The sequence below is a fragment of the Nannospalax galili genome, unplaced genomic scaffold (assembly GCF_000622305.1).
Source record: "Nannospalax galili isolate Female #2095 unplaced genomic scaffold, S.galili_v1.0 scaffold265, whole genome shotgun sequence".
Taxonomy (NCBI): domain Eukaryota; kingdom Metazoa; phylum Chordata; class Mammalia; order Rodentia; family Spalacidae; genus Nannospalax; species Nannospalax galili.
Genome location: NW_008353747.1, coordinates 1,755,713 through 1,775,258, shown reverse-complemented (window position 1 = coordinate 1,775,258; position 19,546 = coordinate 1,755,713). Strand labels below are relative to the sequence as shown.

Below are 19,546 nucleotides of genomic sequence, written 5' to 3'. Positions count from 1 at the left end.
GTATTTGGGTGGGGGGGGGGGGCATAAAATGTAAGGGTATGTGTATATGTGTAAAAACTAACTTTAAATTTATTAAAGATACACCTCCAACTTCCATGCTAGAAGAATAAATGAAATAACTTAAGAATTATAAGGCCAATTTGCTGTGGAGAAGGGAAGGGAAGGCTGGGCTGTTTTTCAAGTACCTGAGGATATTCCATAGACAAGGCGAAGCTGTACACTCTCTGTCCAAATGTCTGAATTTGGAGTGATTAGGAAGTCATAATTCAATGGAGAAATGCTGTTTCCAAGGATCAGTACTGGTATGGTTTACTAGATGAAAGTCCTGGGTCTGAGGAGGCCCTTAGGAATGTGGGTAGGCGCAGTCCAGCAGGCAAGGCCACACCTGAATCACAACTAATTTCATTCATCTTACAAATCACTGTTCTGGGTAAGACTTCACTTGAAACATGTGGACAGGATGAACTCCTGGATGATCCACTCCCAACTCTAAAAACCATTTACAGTGATAAAGAACCATTTTTCTATGATGTAGTAATCTCATTTTCACTAGAAATGTGTAAAAGGAGACAGCATTTAGGATATCATTGCAAAGGCTCCTAGACCTAGGACTGAGTAAGACCAGAACCCTTTAAGAATGGCAGCTGTGCCTTACAGAACCATGTACTGCCAATATCTACCAAAGTACCTGATGTGGAACAGGTTCCCAAAATGGCAAGTATATGAAATACTGAACCAGCAACTGTGACACTCCTCCCTAACAACTTTAATGTCTTAAGCTGGGTATGGTGGCACACACCTATGATCCCACGATTTGGGAGTGGAAACAGAAGGCCAACCTGGGCTACATAATGAATCCTGTCTCAAAACAAAAACAAAAACTTAAGCAGGGCGTAGTGCCTTATGCCTGACAATCCCAACACTTGGAGGCTAATTGCCACAAGTTTGAAGCCAGCCTGGGCTATGTGGCAAGTTCTATAGTTCCAGGATAGCTTAGTCTACAGAATGAGACCTTATCTCAAAAAACAAATCCAACATAAAAAGAAAACAAATGCTTAAGAATTCACAACAGAACAGTTGTACCCCATGCTTCAAGCTGGAACAGCCAGCAAACTACTATTTTACTAAAGATTTAGGTGTTTCACTATCTGAGAGTCAGGACAGAGAAGAGGGGGAATAAAAGGTCAATAGAACAATTCATTCAAGAAATATTATTTGCACCCCAACCCCTATTACTATTACCTCCATTTTATAAGAAATAGAAGATCAGAGAAATTAAGACTTGAGCAGATAATAAAAGGGACAGCCAGCATACAAAGTCTGGTCAGTGTCCTGTTTTGTGTTTTTGAGCCCAGGCTAACTCTGAACTCAGGATTCTCCTACCCCAGTCTCCAAAGTACTGAAATTGCTGGGGTTGCAATAGTGTGCAACCATGCAATAGTGTGCATTCCCTATCAGTCCAGAGAATTCTTACCCTAATTACCACCCAAAATAAAATAATGATGTTAGGGTAGTAAGCAGACTATCTTTTTAAAACAAAACAAATGAACTCCCTTCTCTGTTAGATGAAAGGAATCTCCAAAGGCTTCAACATGACAGTCGCTCAAGTAAGTTCCAAATGGACCAGGTAAAATCTCGGTCAGAGAGCTATGAGCTAGCTGGAGGATAGCGCTAGGCCATGGTCCAAAGAAACTGAGTTAGATTCCTACAGGCACAGAAAGCCACTTTGAGCTGGTGGAAAGAGGTGACAACTGCACAGAAGGCACTGTGAGAACGCAAAAGACACAATTCCCCAGAAGATGCATGCTTCCTGCAGGATTGGAAGAAGGTGTCTGGACTAGTTTCTCACAAGCTCTTTCCGGTCAATACTAGGTATACTCAAAGGTGATTCTGCATCACTGAGCCCAAAAGTTCTATATTTTCAATAATTTCAGAACATTTCTTAGCATGTTTACTTTTCAGAGCAATTACCTTTACCTTTAGAGCAATTCAAATATCTGGGGGCTATATTTTCCTAAATCTCAAAATCCAACAAGTAAAAATTAATTGGCAATTAAATCTCTAAAACAGCTGTTTCCATGGAAAACGAACAAGAACTTCTAGTTTTAAATAGTTAAACAGCATTATGACTTAGGCATTCTAGTAAGATACTAGCCTGACAGCTACTAGCTTCCATCACCTGTTCACTGTGTCTAACTCAGGTATCAGAACAGGGAGCCCGGACAGACACAGCATGGCTGATTAGAGCTCTGAAGGACAGCCTCAGCACGGAGCCACATGCCTTTGGTAAGAGTCTACACTATTTTCTTTATATGTTCCGGACTTACAAATGTTTGTGACTCAGAGTGCCTCAGTAATGCTGTCTTTTCCAAAAAGCAAACCACATATAAAATATTTATTCTCTCTCCCCCCTTTCCCTCCCCCTCTTCTCTCCCCTCTCTCTGAAACAGTTTCTCACCATGTAGCCCAGGCTGGCATTGGACTTACAATTTTCCTGCCTCAGCTTCCCAAGTGGTAAGGTTACAGATGTGTACCACCACATCTGGTCTTGTAGTTTTCTCTATGGACAGAAAGCAAAGTCTGTCATAATCTCTTTAGAAATAACGTAAAAGTAAAATCAATTTAAAAAATATTTTTTAAACCAAGATGTCTTCTTTTGGTAAGAAGTGGGCCAGCATTAGAAATGTCAATTTTGTTTGTATATTGAGCCCTAGAAACGCTTTTACTACTCTGCCCAAGGAAGCCCAGTCACTGCCAATTGCCAGTTTCAGGGAAACCTATTTGAAACAGCCACTATTCAATATTTAAACAAGCTGGCTTGGTGGTGCACACCTTTAATCCCAGCACTTGGGAGGCAGAGGCAGACAGATTTCTGTGAGTTAGCCTGGTCTACATAGCAAGTTCTAGGCCAACTGGGGCTACAGGAAGATCCTGTCTCAAAAAAATACACCTCCCCAAAAAATCTAAACAAAGTAGAAAAATAGTCTTCAAACAACACTTTTACATACATAAAACAGTGACTCAATGTGCCAACGTAGAGACTGTTCAGGTTACATAAATATGAAATACAGCCATATCCAACACGGGAGCTTTATTGTTGCAATTAAGTTTTATTATATTGGTAGAAGTTGTGTTATGAAAAAATAAACACATAAAATTTTAAAAAAAGTATTGTAAGAAGTTGAGGGCTGGCAAAGCGGCTCAGTGGACACAAGTGCCTGCCACACAAACCTGATGATCTGCCCAAGGTGAAGGTTGTTCTCTGGCCTCCATACTTATGCTGTGGCATATGGGCATCTGCGTGCACATGCACACATCTCACACACACAGTAATAGTAAGTTAATTAAAATTTTAAAAGAAGTTGAATACTTTCACTTTATAAATTATTATCATCGTTATTGGTTTTTAACTTAAAATATGTTGCATTCATTTTTCTACTACTTTAAAAATATTTTAAGTTTGTATGTGTAACGTGTTATAGGTAGTTAGTTGTAAGCTATCTGATATGGATGCTGGAACCAAACTCTGGTCCTCTGTAAGAGCAGTACACTCTCTTAACAGCTAAGTGATCACTCCAGCCCTATTACTGGGTTTTTTGATACAGGATCTTACTGTACAGCACGGGTTGGCCTTGAATTCATGATCCTCCCGCCTCTACCTCCCACAAATACTAGAATTGCATTTGCCACTATACTAAGTTTATAATTTAAATTCTGATACACTATTGCTAAAATTGAAATGCACATACATTTCTAAATCCAAGATAAAGAACTGCTTATTTAAAGCAATAGCTATAGTCTTAGAATTACTATGGTAGAACTTGTAAAGCACCACTGACTTACTAAAATTTGATTCAAAAAAATCAGCACTGAGGGGCTAGAGAGATGGCTCAGCAGTCAAGACCACTGACTGTTCTTGCAGAGGACCTGGGTTCAATTCCCAGCACCCACATGATAGTTAACAACCATCTGTAGCTCCAGTTCCTCCTCCTCAGGCATTGCACATGGGTGCACTTACACACATGCAGGCAATACACTCACACACATAAAATAAAAATAATAAATAAAATATTTTTAAAAATCAGCACTGAGATTAGCTCTTCACATAGTGGTACTTTAAAATGTCATTTTGAGACTGCTTGCTTTCAGTTCTTTCAAGAAAGGAAATGGGAGTCCCAATCAACTGGAACATGTGAATAAAATTTCTACAAACAGCAAGACAACAGGAAATGTGTAGAACCTTTGCTTTCCTTCTTTTCTTCCCCCTTTTCTTTTTGAGACAGGGTCTCCAGGTAGCCACAGCTGGCCTAGAACTTGCTATGTAGACTAGACTGGCTTCCATCTTACAAAGACCTGCCTGCCTCTGTCTCTGCCTCTGAAGGCTAGAATTAAAGATGTATGCCACCAGGCTCAGCTTTTTTTTTCAAGCTAAGGACGTTCCTCATTTTTTTCAATTTAATAAGCATTTATTAATCTCCAACTGTACACAGTGAGAAGCTACATTTAGGCTACATGAGATGTTCTTGAATTAAACACAAATCTCAACACCACTGATTTCTCTAAGTGTAATCAAAATATTCTACAACAGAAATAAAATTCCTTATCACTAAACTGACTGAACACAGAAGCCACAGAGAAAGACAGCTTGAACAATCTAGCAAACAGAGCTGGAGAGGTTTCTTTCTGTTTAGGTGTTCTATCAACCTGAGGAGATGGCGAAGAAGGCATCTGAGCTATACCTGTCAATTTATTGGAAATACCCATTTCTTGAATTTCTCCTACTTTCCTTTCTGCCCTCCATTTCTTCATTTCTTGTGGGGGTGGGTGTGAACCCCGGGCCTGGCATATGCTAGGTAAGCCCTCTATCACTGAGCTTGTCACTTTATACTCCATCAGTTTTTTTGGTTTTTTTTTTTTCAAGTGGTTGTGCTGCTGACAGACTGAAGATTCAGAAATTGATACCTAAGGAGCACAGTGGTATTACCTAATTCTTCTGGAACAGGGTCAGAAAATGCTTCCTTAAGTGATTTTTGGGTCTTAGTCTTGAAAAACACCTGGCATTACTAAATTAAGTGAGGACTGGTATGACACACACAGATCTTTGTGCACGAGTGAGGGGTAAGCAAGGGTCTCAAGTCAGCAGTGCTGAACAGGTGGCAAGCACTGGATCATGTGGGATTTGGATATTGAGCTAAAGAACTAAAAAACACCTTTAGGATCCATGGCACATACCATAATGTTCTTATGCTTCAGTTTCCCACCTCAGACTCCTTAAGGCCAAGGAATGTGCCTTATTCGTGTTTAAGCCCATGCCTTCCACTGAGCATGTCTTGCTCAGCTATAATATAGCCTCCTGTAGTTCTTACAGGGATTGAACTCTGTAGCCAAACAACACAGGTAGATGTGACATTACTAGCTATGTGATCTTGTGCAAGTTACTTATATACTTTCTGTACCTTAGTTACTCAGCTATAAAATTAAGGATATATGTAAAGTACCTATAAGTACCATATCTTATATGTACAATATATATAATATATAATATATAACCTATAACTAAATGTGAAGATGAAATGAAAAAAAAAGATTGAGAAATCGGGAGGTCTTGCTGCAAGGCCAGATATGCCTCACTTATCTCTAGCTCCAACCTTGGAAACACCCAAGCTCTACTGCTTGACAGAGGCTGTCCATCTCACAGCTCATGTGTGAAAAGACCTGTCACTTTTTTGAATCCTGGCATCATCAATCATTATGGTAAAACAAATCTATCTCAGTATTACTCCAGGATCTAATACCCAGCACTTGCTACTAAATAACTTTTTTTTTTCTGTTTTTTTGAGACAAGAGCTCCCTGTAGTCCCAGCTGGAACTTACTATGTAGACCAGGCTGGCCTTGAACTCACAGAGATCTGTCTGCCTCCACCTCCCAAGTGCTGGGATTTTAATCCATGCACCACCACATCTGGCTAATTAACTATTCTTTAAAAGCATTTTTTTATTAAACTTATTTATTGTGTGTACATGCACATGCCACAGTGTGTATGTGGAAGTCAGAGGACAACTTGCAGAAGTTGGTTGTCTCCTTCTGCCATGTGCATCTAGGGAACTCAAGTCATCAAGCCTGGCAGCAAGTGCCTTTACCTGCTGAGCCATCTCACTGTCCTTAACTCTTTCTTTGACAAATTACACAGATGTAGATGGACAATGATCTACTCCAGGATTCTGCTGATACTTGGAATAACTTGTCAGGTATGTACTCATTAAGAACTGAAATATAAATGAAGATGTTTAGGCAGTCTCTGAAGCTAGACTACAGAGTTCAAATCTCAGCTCTCACTTAGTGGACAGATTTGGGGATGCTCTTTAATTTTGCTATGCCTTAAATTCTCTAATCAAATAACTATCATTTAGCATATCTCATACACTATAGCCTGCTGAGCATTAAATGGCTAAACCATTTAATGGTTTAACCAGAGCATTGTCAATACTTTGCCCCCAATTCTCTAGAAAGTTAGGTCAACTCATGAGATATTCAGAGGAGGCCTGCTTTACTTTAATGTAGGTCTCACTTCTTTCGGACAGGGTCTCATATATCCATTTGGCCTTGAACCTGCAATACAGCTGAGGATGACTCTTGATCCTCCTGTCTCACCTTCCAAGTGCTGGGAGTACAGGTGTACACCATCATGCCCAGCTCTTTCCTGGCATCAGTTGTGCTCCCTGCTTCACTGACACAAAAGCACTACAGTTTTATTTCCCTAGAGGTGGAGTGGACCTCCAAAGACTCTGACCCTTCCATATATGGAGCCTGTGGGTGAGCTACTTCCATCCCCTGCCCCATTCTGTCTATACAAAGTGCTTTTACTCAAGTGAGATGCTGTGTGGTTCGTGATGAATAAGCTGATCAGGGCAGAGTTATTTGCCTCTAAGTGGAAGCTTTTTGGCAGTAGCTGTAGGGCATATTCTCCATCAGAAGCATTATGTAAGCCTGAGTCTTACATTCCCAGTGATAAAATGCTTATGCAATATTACAACTAATTAAGTCACAATGAAGTCTAATCAATAAGAACTCAAAAATATTGCCCACAAGAGATCTCTATGCACTTACCATCACTGTAGGTTTTTTTCATTGTAAATTAATTTTCCTTCAGTTAAATAAACGATCTGACAATGTCTGCTAGCAGGTGGTATAACAATAAGGTAAATGAGCCTTTAAGAAGTAGATATCCATGGCTTAAAAAAATACATTGTTAGCAGGCCCGGCATGTGAGATGGAGGCCAGCCCAGCCTACATAAAGAATTCCAGCCCAGCTGGGGCTACCAGGGAGACCTTGACTCAAAACCCCACCCTCTAAAATTTATAATGTATAATTTATATATTGTTAGCAAATGAATAGGGCAATCAAAACACTTTAGCTGTCAGCTTCCATCAGTGGGTCAGGGAGTGAGAAGTGTCTCTTGACACTGGCCAAAATAGGCCTCAACTTCTGAGCTAAGAAACAGTGAGTTTCATTCTGTAATCCTCACATAATTTAGGCTCAGGTTTTACCTGACTGATAAGCTCTGAGATACTCCGAGAAGTTTAATTCAAACACACTAGTCCACACCAAACTTGTTTCACTTAAGACACAAAAAGCCAACTCTATAGTTGATTAAAATACTTTTTTTTTGAGAGAGGATCTCCCTGTAGCCCCAGCTGGCCTAGAACTTACTATATAGACCAGGCTGGCCTTGATCACACAGAGATCTATCTGCCTCCACCTCTCAAGTGCTGGGATTAAAGGTGTGCACCACCACACCTGGCTTTTTTCTTTTTTGAGATGGCCTCCCTATGTAGCCCAGTCTGGCCTCCAACTGGCTATGTAGCCCATGTTGGCCTGGAACTCACTGTGTTCCTCCTGCCTCAGCCTCCTTAAGTGCTGGGATTACAGGCATAAGACACCATATCTACCTCAAAATAGCTTTTAAAAACTAGAACTCACTTGACCTGGTCTGCTGATTAAGTCAGAACATCAGTGGGTTATCTGTCACTTTAATAACACAAGAATTTAATGTAGCTTCCATAGTTATGTAATGAGTCCATATTTCATTCAGAAACATTCACTGAAAATGAGCATCCTGCCAGGTTCTGCTAGATTTTACAAAAGATGCCACTGTGTAAAATGCAGTACTGCTACCCAAGAGATGCCACTTGGGGCTGGGGGAGAAGACATGTACATAATTACAGAGTAGGCAGTATAAAACCACATCAGCCTGGAGAAATCCAATGTGAAAGCACATGCTCCTAATATATCCCAGGACACCCATGGAAGAAAGCTTGTCAAACAAGATGGGGTGCAGAAATAACCACTAAGTTCGAGGACAACTTCACCCGACAGCTAATGACAAAAAAGAGGCTTGGGATTCTTGAACTAACTGGATCTGTTTGTATAGCCTGGCCTCCCACACAGCTAGAGATACTCTGGAGTTCAACCTGGCCAAAAGAAGCTAGTTGAGAGGACTTGTCTCCCTGTGGCCCATATGCTAATTTAAAAATCATACCAGCTCTGCTGCAGTTTCTAGAGCTGTTAGCAGAAATGAATAAACTTGGCTTGACTCTACAACTGCCTGAGAAGAAACCTGAGGACTTCCTTCTATCACACTGTCCTCTATGGAACAGTGACAGCAGATCTGACAGCTCTGGCCTCCATAGAAGAAGCCATGTTGAGGTCTAGTGAGTCACACCTGTGCCCAGAAACAAGCGCTGTAACAGAAAGAGGACCCAGGGTCTCAGCTTCCTTCACCTGATCTTGAACCCTACAATACTCGAAGGATGTCGCCACTCAGACAAAAAGGAATAACTTATGACTTCACTCTCTCCTGCTCCTCATCATTTTGACAGTATCATCCTCAGATGGGGCTTAGGATTCAGGTCCATGATATTAGGCAATGCCAAGCACACATATTCCTGAGGGCAAGAGAGTACTGGAAGAAGGCAATTGTCAACTCTTCCTACATGGGCTCATTTCTCATGTTCTGGACTTAAGCTTTAGACTTTCATTCCCACACAGGGAACTGCTTGTCTGGGATTACAGAGTGACAACATTTAAAATGATCATATTGTCTTTCTCATTCTTTAATCTTTTACGTTAACTTACTAACAGACAGTGTTTCAGCACAGTCAGCTGCTTATCAGGAGCTAGTCTCTAAAACCAGCTCTGGTAAGGCTTGATTGAGCAAGAATCTTCTGGTGTGAGAGGCTGGGGGTGGAGGAGATTCGAGGTGCTCACAGGAAATATTGTGGACGCTGGGAAAACAGAGGAAGTGGTTTACTGACCTTGCCCTTTTGGCAACAGTGTGGTATAGCAGAACAAACTATAACTTCAAGCACAACAACTAATTTCTCTAAACTTTATCAGCACAATGATAAAATAGTATGTGCTATTACCAATTCCACAGTATAGTTTCATAGTTTAAAGCAGATAAAATATAAGAAAATATTTTGTAAACTCTAAAATCTTCAAGAAATGTAATTTCTTTTTTTCTTTGTGGTAGTTTGGTCTAGGCTAGTCTAAAACTCATTATGCAGATAAAGATAAGTTTGAATTCCCGAGCCTCCTGCCCCCACCTCCAAGTGCTGGGATTGAAGGCATGTACTATGTAGTTAGTTTCTTGATATTATTACTGATATATTTGAGAATGAGATTCCCTCTGGAAAGGCTTTTGTAGTCAACATTTTAACAAACCTGTGCACTAATAAATATTTAGGAGGGGTCTAACAGAGCCCAAGCAGTAGCCTAAGTCCTGGGAATACAGCAGTGAATAGACCCTAACCGCTTATTTGTCAAGTAATGATGAGATGGGGGATGGGAAAACAACAGCCCAGGACTGTGATGACAAGCAGAATGATGAGACAGCAGTGAGGGAGTGAAGAAACGGCCCTCAGAAGGAGGACACATGCCAGGAAAGTCTGAGAAACAGCAAGGATCCTCTGTGACTAGAGCTGAGGCCTAAGGTCAGAGCAAGAGAAAATGGGATCAAAGTGGGGGGAGGGGGGTCACAATTGTGCAAATTTCTGATTTTGTGAACTGCACCACAGCCACTGGAGCATGGGAGAGGTTGATTCTGACAGATTCAGTATTCACAAAGTCCTGCTTTTGCCAGACACTATGATAGACTACAAACAATTTGGGAAAGATGTTTTTCTGTACTTCCTTCAGCTCAGTCTGGATGGAAGACATACAATGAAAGAACTCATTACAACGGAGTTTAGTAAGTGTCATAAGATAAAGTTCAGAAAAATGAACTACAAATAGAAATTATCTGGAGTCTCATTTTTTAATATGTTTATATCATGTGAACATGCATGTATATACCTACATATGGAGACCAGAGGACAATCTTTGAGTATTATCCTCAGAAATACTATTCATCTTCTTTGAACAGCATTTCTAGTTTGCCTAGAGCTCACAAGTAGGCAAGCCTGGCTGGCCAAAGTGCCCCAAGGATCCTCCTGCCTTCACCTCCCAACTACAGGGACTACAAGCATGGGCCACCATGTCCAATATTTGTATGTGGATTCTAATGACTAAACTCAGGTCTCTGGACTTGTGAGGTGAGCACTTTACTGACTGAACCATCTCCCCTCTTCTGAATTGTTTCTGTCTCATCTGACTTCTTAATTAGATTCTATACCACAAGAGTGAGTAGAATGGGATCAGGGAAGAAAGAACTATTTATGACAGAGGGAACTATTCCAGAAAATATAACATTCAAGGAATTAGAATTAAGTTAGGTGGCAGGCTGTAGATGGGAATTGGGGTTAAACACATAGGCAGGAGACAGCTCAGAAAGGTAGCTCTAGTGCCATTGTTTTACAAACACTAGTCATTTTAAGCTAGAAAGGATGATCAGGTAGGGGTGTGTGTGTGTGTGTGTGTGTGTGTGTGTGTATGCACGTGTGTGTTGTTATGTGTGTCTGAAGGATTACTCATGCAGCAGTGTGGACAACAGACATGATTAGAACTAAGAACCCATATATTTGACCTCTGCAATCTAAGTGAGAACAAAGATGTCAGCACGGTCTATGCAAGTGGACACGGGATCTGAGAACTGAGGCTCTGATAACCGACTGGCTCTGGTGATGATAAAAAGGAACAATCAAGGCTTGTAACCGCCCAGCCCTGGATGGGGATAGCATTCACTAGGACAAGGAATACAGAATATAGAAAAGTCCTGGGTTCAGCTCTCCACACTGAAAAAAAAGGGTGGGGCATGGTGGCCTTTTTTTTTTTTTTTTTTTTTGCAGTGTGGAGATCTAGGTGGATCTCTATGAGATCAAGGCCAGCCTGGTCTACACAGTGAGTTACACACCAGTTGGGTCTACAGGGAGACCCTGTATCAAAAAGACCAATCAATCAACCAACCAACAAAAGATACTGAATAGCAAATGGTTGGATATTCCTCAGAAGTCTGACCCAGACAGTTAATTGGGAGCTGTTCATGATCAGTAAAGCCTTGGCAGAAAATAAGATAGTTCAGAAAGATGATGTTAGTAAGAACAGATGTAAAGAATGAGCAGTGAAGGAGAAATACGGCAGAGAAGAATGAGACAGAATACACAGGAGGACAGGGGGCAGGGTGTCTCAGAGGCAGCGAGAAAAAAGATTGAACAACAGGAAGAAAACCCCCCCAAAAAGTGGGCAATCCCAGCTACCTGAGAGACTAAGGCATTGCTTAAGCCCAGGAGTTTAAAGCCAGCCTGGACAACATACTGAGACTTTGCTGGGGTAAAAAAGAATGAGCCGATGAGACAGCTCAACGAAGATATACAGATGGTAAATAAGCAAATGCAAAAATGCTCCTGATCACACACTGCCAACTAAAACAAGGCATCACACAGGTCTATGCGAGTGGGCAAAGGCCAACAAATTACTGCCACCAAAGGCTGGTGAGGAAGTGGAGCAGGAAGAACTGTCAATCACAACAAACAACACAGCCATGACAGAAGACAGTCTGGCAGTCTATTACAAATCTAGTTATGTTCTTACCATACAATCTCCTGATCATGTTCCGTGGTATTTGCTCAAGTGAAATGAAAATCTGTATCCATATAAAAATCTGCATAAGGATGTTATAGCAACCTTCTTCAAAACTGTCAAAAATGGGGCCAGGCATGATGATGCACACTTTTAATCCCAGCACTCCTGAGGCAGAGGCAGGCATATGTCTGTGAGTTCAAGGTCAGCCCGGTCTACACAGTGATTCCAGGACAGCTGGAGCTACAGGAAGACTCTGTCTCAAAACAAACAAACAAACAAACAAACAAAACTCTCTAACCGGGCGTGGTGGTGAACGCCTTTAATCCCAGCACTCGGGAGGCAGAGTCAGGCAGATCCCTGTGAGTTCAAGGCCAGTCTGGTCTACATAGTGAGTTCCAGGACAGCTGGGGCTACAGGGAGACCCTGTCTCAAAAAGACCAAAAAAAAAAAAACCTCTCTAAAATGGGAAGCAACCAAGACATTCACCAGTAAGCAAAAGGATAAGATGTGGGCCAGAAGAGGGCATTAGATCCTCTGGAAATGGAATTACAGACATTTGTGAGCCACCATGTGGGAGCTGGCAATCAAACCCAGGTCTTCTGCAAGAGTAGTAAGTGTTCTTAACCACTGAGCCATCTCTGTAGTCCCCTGCCCACTTGTTAAAAAAAAAAGTTTGAAAATCTGAACCTGAAAATAAATAAATAATAAATAAATCTGGATCTGAAGGTAGGCCATAACTAGGAAATGACACAGTATCAAGACTAAAATGCAAAGCCTGCTTTATACTGGGCATCGGGGCCCCAGCAAATGAAATTCCTGTATTATAGTGAAAAGTGGGGAGGGGAGGAAAAGGGGGAAATACAAATGTTTACTGTATTGCTACTACACGATGGGATCAGTGACTAAACACATCAATTAATTTAATAGGAATAGGCCTCAAAAAACTCACAGACTGAAAAAACTGAAGCTCAGAAAACTTAGTACTGGGCAGAGGCCTGTCTCAAACACAGGTAAGGGTACCTGACACCAAAGCTGGTGGTTTACTCTGCTCCTCTACGGCCTTGTGTCCTGGAGGGGCAAGAACTGCAAACCAGAGCTTAGAAAGACAGTTTCATGGCCATTTACCCATTATCAGTGAATTTCTAGAATAACTTAGCATGTTTGAACCCAGTCACAGCTGTGTGATGGCAACTCCCTTACCTGTGGACATAAAAAATGGGATGCGGAACTTTCCGCTCAGCACTCGGGCCCGCAGATTCTGCAGTGTGCTTCCATCAAACGGCAGGGCCCCGCACACAAGCACATAGAGGACAACTCCAAGACTCTGCATCCCAAATAGAGAGTATGGATAGTTAATGGTATTAGAGGAAACAAAAGAGGCCATTACAGTGTATGTGTGGAGATGACGGAACTGACTTTTTCTTCTTTTTCTATAGCATATGGGGCACAGTCAAGGCCAATCATCTTCAGGGCAGTTAACATCTTCCTTGCTTCCAGACATGAATTTGGGGAGAGGGTCCCAACTTTTCTCAGTACTCATCCTCTGGTAAAGGCACATGACAATACAGAGAAGAAGCTCTATTTTTGGCACAGGCGTTCATTCGCTTGGGCCTTAGGGTGTTCTTCTGCAGAGGCAAAGGGATTAGCTTGAAACCTGAGGCTCAGCCCATGAGACGAGTGCTGGAGGGCTGCACAAGTCCTGGGAGCTGTAAGAACAAACGACCATGTTCTCCATTCACATGTAGCACCATGTCCTCTGGCAGGACATGTCCTCTAGCAGGACAGCTGGCCATCCAGGGAGTGGGCAGCGGGGTAGGAGGAGGCAGTACTTACCCAGATGTCCACTTTGGGTCCATCATACTCCTTCCCTTCAAAGAGCTCCGGCGCGGCGTAGGGCGGGCTGCCACACCAGGTCTTCAGCAGCTGCCCAGGAGTGAAGAGGTTGCTGAAGCCAAAATCTAGAAAGACAAATGGATACCACTTATGTCATTACAATTCATCTAGTCTCTGGTCAGCAGAGCAAAGGGCCCAAGTAACCAAGGTGGAATAGCAAATGCACAAAGAGAACATTTATAAAGTATACAGTCAGCCACTTGAACTTAATGAAATTGGGAATGGAGGTCAGTAGAGAGTGCTTGCCTAATACTTGTGACTGCTGGGAAGAAAGGGGAGAGAAAGGAAGCAAAAGAGGAAAGGAGAGGCGAGGAGGAGAGACTGATGTTGGGAAACTTAAAAAAATAAAAATAGGGCTGGAGAGATGGCTCAGAGGTTAAGAACACTGGTTGTTCTTGCAGAAGATCCGGGTTCGCATCCCAGTACCCACATGGCAGCTAACTGTCTGTAACTCCAGTCCCAGGGGATCCGACAGCCTCTTCTGTCCTCTGCTGGCATTGCACAACATGGGTGCACTTACCTACATGCAGGCAATACATGCATACACGTGAAATTAAATTAAAAAATTTTTAAATTAAAAACAAAACTGTGCTGGATCTGGAAACCAGGACCTTATCCATGCTGAGCACTTTCTCTAAGATACAACACCCCAGCCTCAGACCTTTAGCAAAACTCTGACATTTTTTGAAGACAGTCTCATCATAAAGTCCTGACTGGCCTGGAACTCTCTATGTAGACCAGGTTGGCCTTGAACTCATGCCATTCATCCTGCCTCTGACTCTTTAACTGGGATTACAGGTACAAGCCACCACACCTAACTAAAAGCACTGACAGCACTTAGGCCTGTGGGCATCCAGTGAGTATCTAAAAGTGGGCAAAAGTTCCGCATCTGCCTCCATTTGGCATCTGTCTCTTAGGCCTGGAATCATTCTCTTCATAAGAACAGGTCTGCTAGATAAACATTTTGTGACTAGAGGCAAATCTACCCCTCAAGACAACAGTGACTTTCTTATCCTGACAAGGCCAGTCCTGAGGTAATGGTGAAGCAGACCACAGTTTGAGCAAGGCTGACTAACCAGGCTTGCTTCCTATGACAGCCCCCACTCCCATATAACCTGGAGTTCATAGCAGTACCCCTAAAGACAGGGCTAAGGACACTGGTTCTCTTTGTCTTCTTGATATGGTCAAACTGATTCAAGTTCCTTTCCTGGTTTTCATCATTACCTTTCCATTTTCTTTTGGGGCAGTTGGCCATACCTGATTTGGTGGAACCCACCAGAGCTGGCCTGTGGCTTAGCACTCCAGTAACATTAAGACCATATTAAAGCAGGGAGTACATGGGAGCTTCCCCAATAGGAGTCCGAGTTCTCATATTACTTTTTACTTCTCATGACAAACACATTTATGACCACTTAGAACATATTTACTTTTTTTTTTTTTTGGTATTTTTGAGACAGGGTCTCCCTGTAGCCCCAGCTGTCCTGGAACTCACCATGTAGACCAGGCTGGCCTTGAACTCAGAGATCCGCCTGCCTCTGCCTCTGGAGTGCTGGGAATAAAGGCATGTACTACCACGCCCAGCCGTATTTACATTTTTTCAACTGTTTTGACCCCCCCCAATTCTTTTCTCCTCCTCTTACTATTCTAACAAAAAGGCAGGAAGAGCGAATCTTTGGAAAGAATTACTAAGGTACTGAGCAAGAAAGACAGGACACAGTCCCTGGCATAGACATATTTGATTTAGGGACTTGATCCTATGACTCCCTCTTGCTCCAGGCATATCACATTCCCTGAACCGCCAACACTTGAAAGGCTAGGGGCCTACCTCCCCAGCCTCTCTCCTCTCCCACACCTTCACCCTGTTGGCAGCGGGTCTCCTTCGGCTCTCTGCTCTCCTTCTTTCTACTGTCCAGAGATGTTTTCATGAGGGTCTGCTGATGCTGGATGCCTCTCTGGCTGTTTTCCTTGGGACTAACTTCAGGTGCCATCGTTTGTTTGGGAAGATTCCCCATTAAGTTCCTGTTAGGAACTTCCAGTACCTGCGACCACTTTCCAAAGCCAAATCTGTTCTCACAGTGATAGTCCCACTGGGCCCATTAATGGAGGTCCCACTCTGTTACTGGGAACACTGGCAGTATCTTTAATTCCTCTCTCATCTTCCCCCTTTCCAGTTGGTCATACCACTTACATAATCTCTACCTTGTATGAAGTCCATCCATTTCCTGTCTGAGATTCTGTGAGAATATGTATACATGTCTGTGCAGGTACCCAGAGCAGCCCCAGAAGAGGGTGTAGGATCCTTGGAGCTGGAGTTATAAGCATTTTGTGAACTGCCCAACAAGTGTGCTGGGATTCAAACTCAGGTCCTCATGATTGAGCAGCAAGTGCTCATAACCACTGAGCCATCTTGCCAGCTCCCATTCCTGCCATCCTGTACATTCATATCTTTTTCAACTCTGGTCAGGGCTCAGTACACATACTACCTATGTCACCTGAGTTCCCTTTAAGTCATCCATTCAGAGCCCAGTAACTGTAACAAAAAATCATATCTTATTACTTCCTTGCTCAAAATATAAAAAAATATGGTGTCCTCCCTCTGCTTACAGAACAGTATTAAACTCAGCATTGCCATTTAAGATCCTTCACAGGCCAGGCCTGCCTTCCCTCTCCCACCCTGGCCAGTGCACCAGACTGTTCACATCCTGTGTTTACGCGCCTCTCTTTATGCTATTTCCTTTCTGTCCCAGGCCTTTTCCTGTCTTTTCCACCTTTACAGTATCACTCATTTTCAAGGCCCAGTCAACTATTACTTCCTGTATGATGCTTTAACTGATTTCCAGCACAAAATACCCTGTCAATGGCTTCCTCTGGGCTTGCACAGCCTTCTGTTTATCCCTCTGCATTGCAATCATCACCCTGCCCAAGACTAGACTTAGTTGTATTATGTGCTTGAATTCTCCACTTGTCAGCGAATGGAGGGGAGAGTATTGTTTGTCCTTGTCTCTGTGTAGAATTTTTTAAATTTATTTTCAATTTATACATATGAGTGTTTTGTCTGCCTGTATGTAAATGTACCCATGTGTGCAAACCCCCAGAGGCCAGAAAAGGGTATCAGATCTTCTGGAAATGGAGTTACAGATGGTTGTTAGCTGCCATGTGGGTGCTGGGAACTGAATGGAGGTCCTTTGCGAGAGCAGCCAGTGTTTTTAACTGCTAAACCATTTCTCCAGCCCCAGCATAGCATTTTTAACACATAGTAGAACTTGAGAAAAGTTCACAAAATTAAACTGCAATAATATCACTGGGCCAGCCCTTTCCTGGACCCGTGGCTGCAGGTACCTTCTTACACTAATGTGCAGTGGCCTGGTTATCAACCAGAGCCTCTACCTGCTAGCCATCTGTCTTACTTTTCTGTTGCTCTGACAGAAACACCAAGACCAAGGGAAGAATTTATTCAGTTTATGGTTCCAAAGAGGCAAGAGTCCATCATGGCAGGGAGGCATGGAGGCAGAGGTAGCTGGAGTAGGAGCAGAAGCTAAGCTCTCACATCTTCAACAGACATAGGAAGCAGAGAGCAACTCAAGATCCTGCAAGGTTTAAGAACCCTCTAAGCCTGCCCCAAATGATGTGCTTCCTCCAGCATGGCCACACCTTCTAAGAACTCCCCAAAACTGCAGTACCAACCAGGGACAAAATGTACAAATACTCGGAAGCCTATGGGGGACATTCTCATTCAAACTACCACATCATCCCTCCCAAGATGCTGAAGTTAATGTACTGATCACAAGGGGCTTGGAGCTCAGGACCCAATTCAAATCATTACAGCTGAAGAAACCTAATATTAACCTTCATGACCAGAAATAAATGTCTCTCCTATGAAGTCTCCTTAGACCCCGATCTCCAGGCTCCCCTGTGGCATTGTGTTTGCCTTTCATTTTAGTTCCCTCTTGGAAATACATCTCTCTTACTCTCTAGTATCTTAAGAGCTATTTATCCTTCCTGACTCTCTCCCAATACCTAACACAGTCTTTAAGCACAGTGAGTACTGAAGAAATGTCGCTTATGAATGAAATAGCATTTAAGGCCCTACCAACGAATTTACAAGGTTTTAAAAAAAAATTTTTAAAGAAAGAGTCTCACTATGTGGCCCAGGCTAGCATAGAACTTACTTTGTAGCCCAGGCTGGCCTCCAATTCATGATCTTCTTACCATGGCCTCCTAAGTGCTAGGATTAGTTAGAGGTATCTACCATCATACCTGTTTAGTCTCCAGTTTTTGAAACCAGCTTTATTTATACCTTACAGCCTGCACACACCGAACACTATTACAAAGTGAGCAGGGATGAGTTGCTAAAAATCCCAGCAAAGCCAGGCCTGTAATGCAGCTACTTGGGAGGCTCAAGACGGTGGATTCTAAATTTGAAGCCAGCCTGGGCAACTTAGTGAGACCTTGCCTCAAAACAAAAAGTGAAAAGAGCTGGGGCTGTAGCTCAGCAATAGAGTGTTGCTGGCATGTACAAATGAGATTCAAGAAAGTAGATATTTCTAGTAATGATGTAGAGGGATGACTTGATTTTTTTTTTAAAGACACTGGTCTTCAAAGACCTCCACCTGGCCCTTTCTACACTGGCCTTTGTCCCTTCTCCAGAGTACACAGGAGAAATAAGGGTGCTGTCCTCAGGTAGTAAAGCCTAGAAGGCAGAACTGGGGTTGGGGAGGGGTGATCTGAACAAGAATTTAACCAGCTAAGCAACAGATATAAAGCAATTATCTACACATTTTCTTAACAAGCAGCTTAACATAAGAGATTGCTCATGCTGAATTAGGAATATTCTATGTACCTTTTCCTCTGACAGGGAGAGAATGGCACAAACCTAACAGCATGAGCTTATCATAAAGCTACCAAACCAGAAATCTTCACAAAGAAAACAGAGAGCAAGCTCAGCAGTGACTGCAGACACAGACTGCCTTAGGTAGTTTATGTTTTGTTTTGTTTTGTTTTCCCCTTGCAGTGCTGGGGATCAAACTCAGGGCTTTGTTAGGGAAGTGCTCTGGCACTGAGCTATGTGCCATCATTATTAGGCTTTTCTATGATGAATATGAAAGATATGCATTAGGTTAGACAACCAAAAAGGTCCCCATCTTCTTCCACAGCATATTACCACTAAACAGTTGGCTTCAGCAGCTAGATCCAAGGACTAAATGCAAGACTTCAAGGAGAGTCAACAACAACCAAACACTCCTGGCCTGCTCCTATTTCCTATTACTAAACAAAATCCTCTGGTATGGGAGGCGGGTGAGATGGCTCAGCAGATGAAAGCACTTGCAGCACAAGCCTGGAGAGCAGAGTTCAAGTCCCAGAACCTAGGAGGGAACCATCACCATAAAGTTATTCTCTGACCTCCATAAATACGTCATGACATGCATACCCACACACATATCATGTACACACAGATGCATGCGGGTGTGTGTGCACGCACACACACAAATAATAATAATAATAATAATAATAATAATAATAATAATAATCTTCTGGCATTGGAAAGCTATGCAGAGGTCTCCAACAATCATTCCAAGTATCACTGTCACTCCTCACTTTAAGCCTTTGTCCATTCAGGCAAAACTGATTCCTCT

General features: G+C 42.5%; 1 protein-coding gene across 5 annotated transcripts in view; it reads right to left on the bottom strand.

Moving 5' to 3' along the window:
- Positions 1 to 19,546, bottom strand: part of Sik3 (SIK family kinase 3) — a 260,278-nt gene that overhangs the window by 39,766 nt on the left and 200,966 nt on the right. For all 5 annotated transcript variants that reach the window (XM_008850934.3, XM_008850939.3, XM_017802667.2 and 2 more), the window contains exons 5-6: positions 13,854 to 13,978; positions 13,221 to 13,344 (exon numbers count right to left, since the gene is read on the bottom strand). In XM_008850934.3, the coding sequence (XP_008849156.1) occupies positions 13,221 to 13,344; positions 13,854 to 13,978 (249 nt within the window). The remainder of the gene's footprint in view (positions 1 to 13,220; positions 13,345 to 13,853; positions 13,979 to 19,546) is intronic.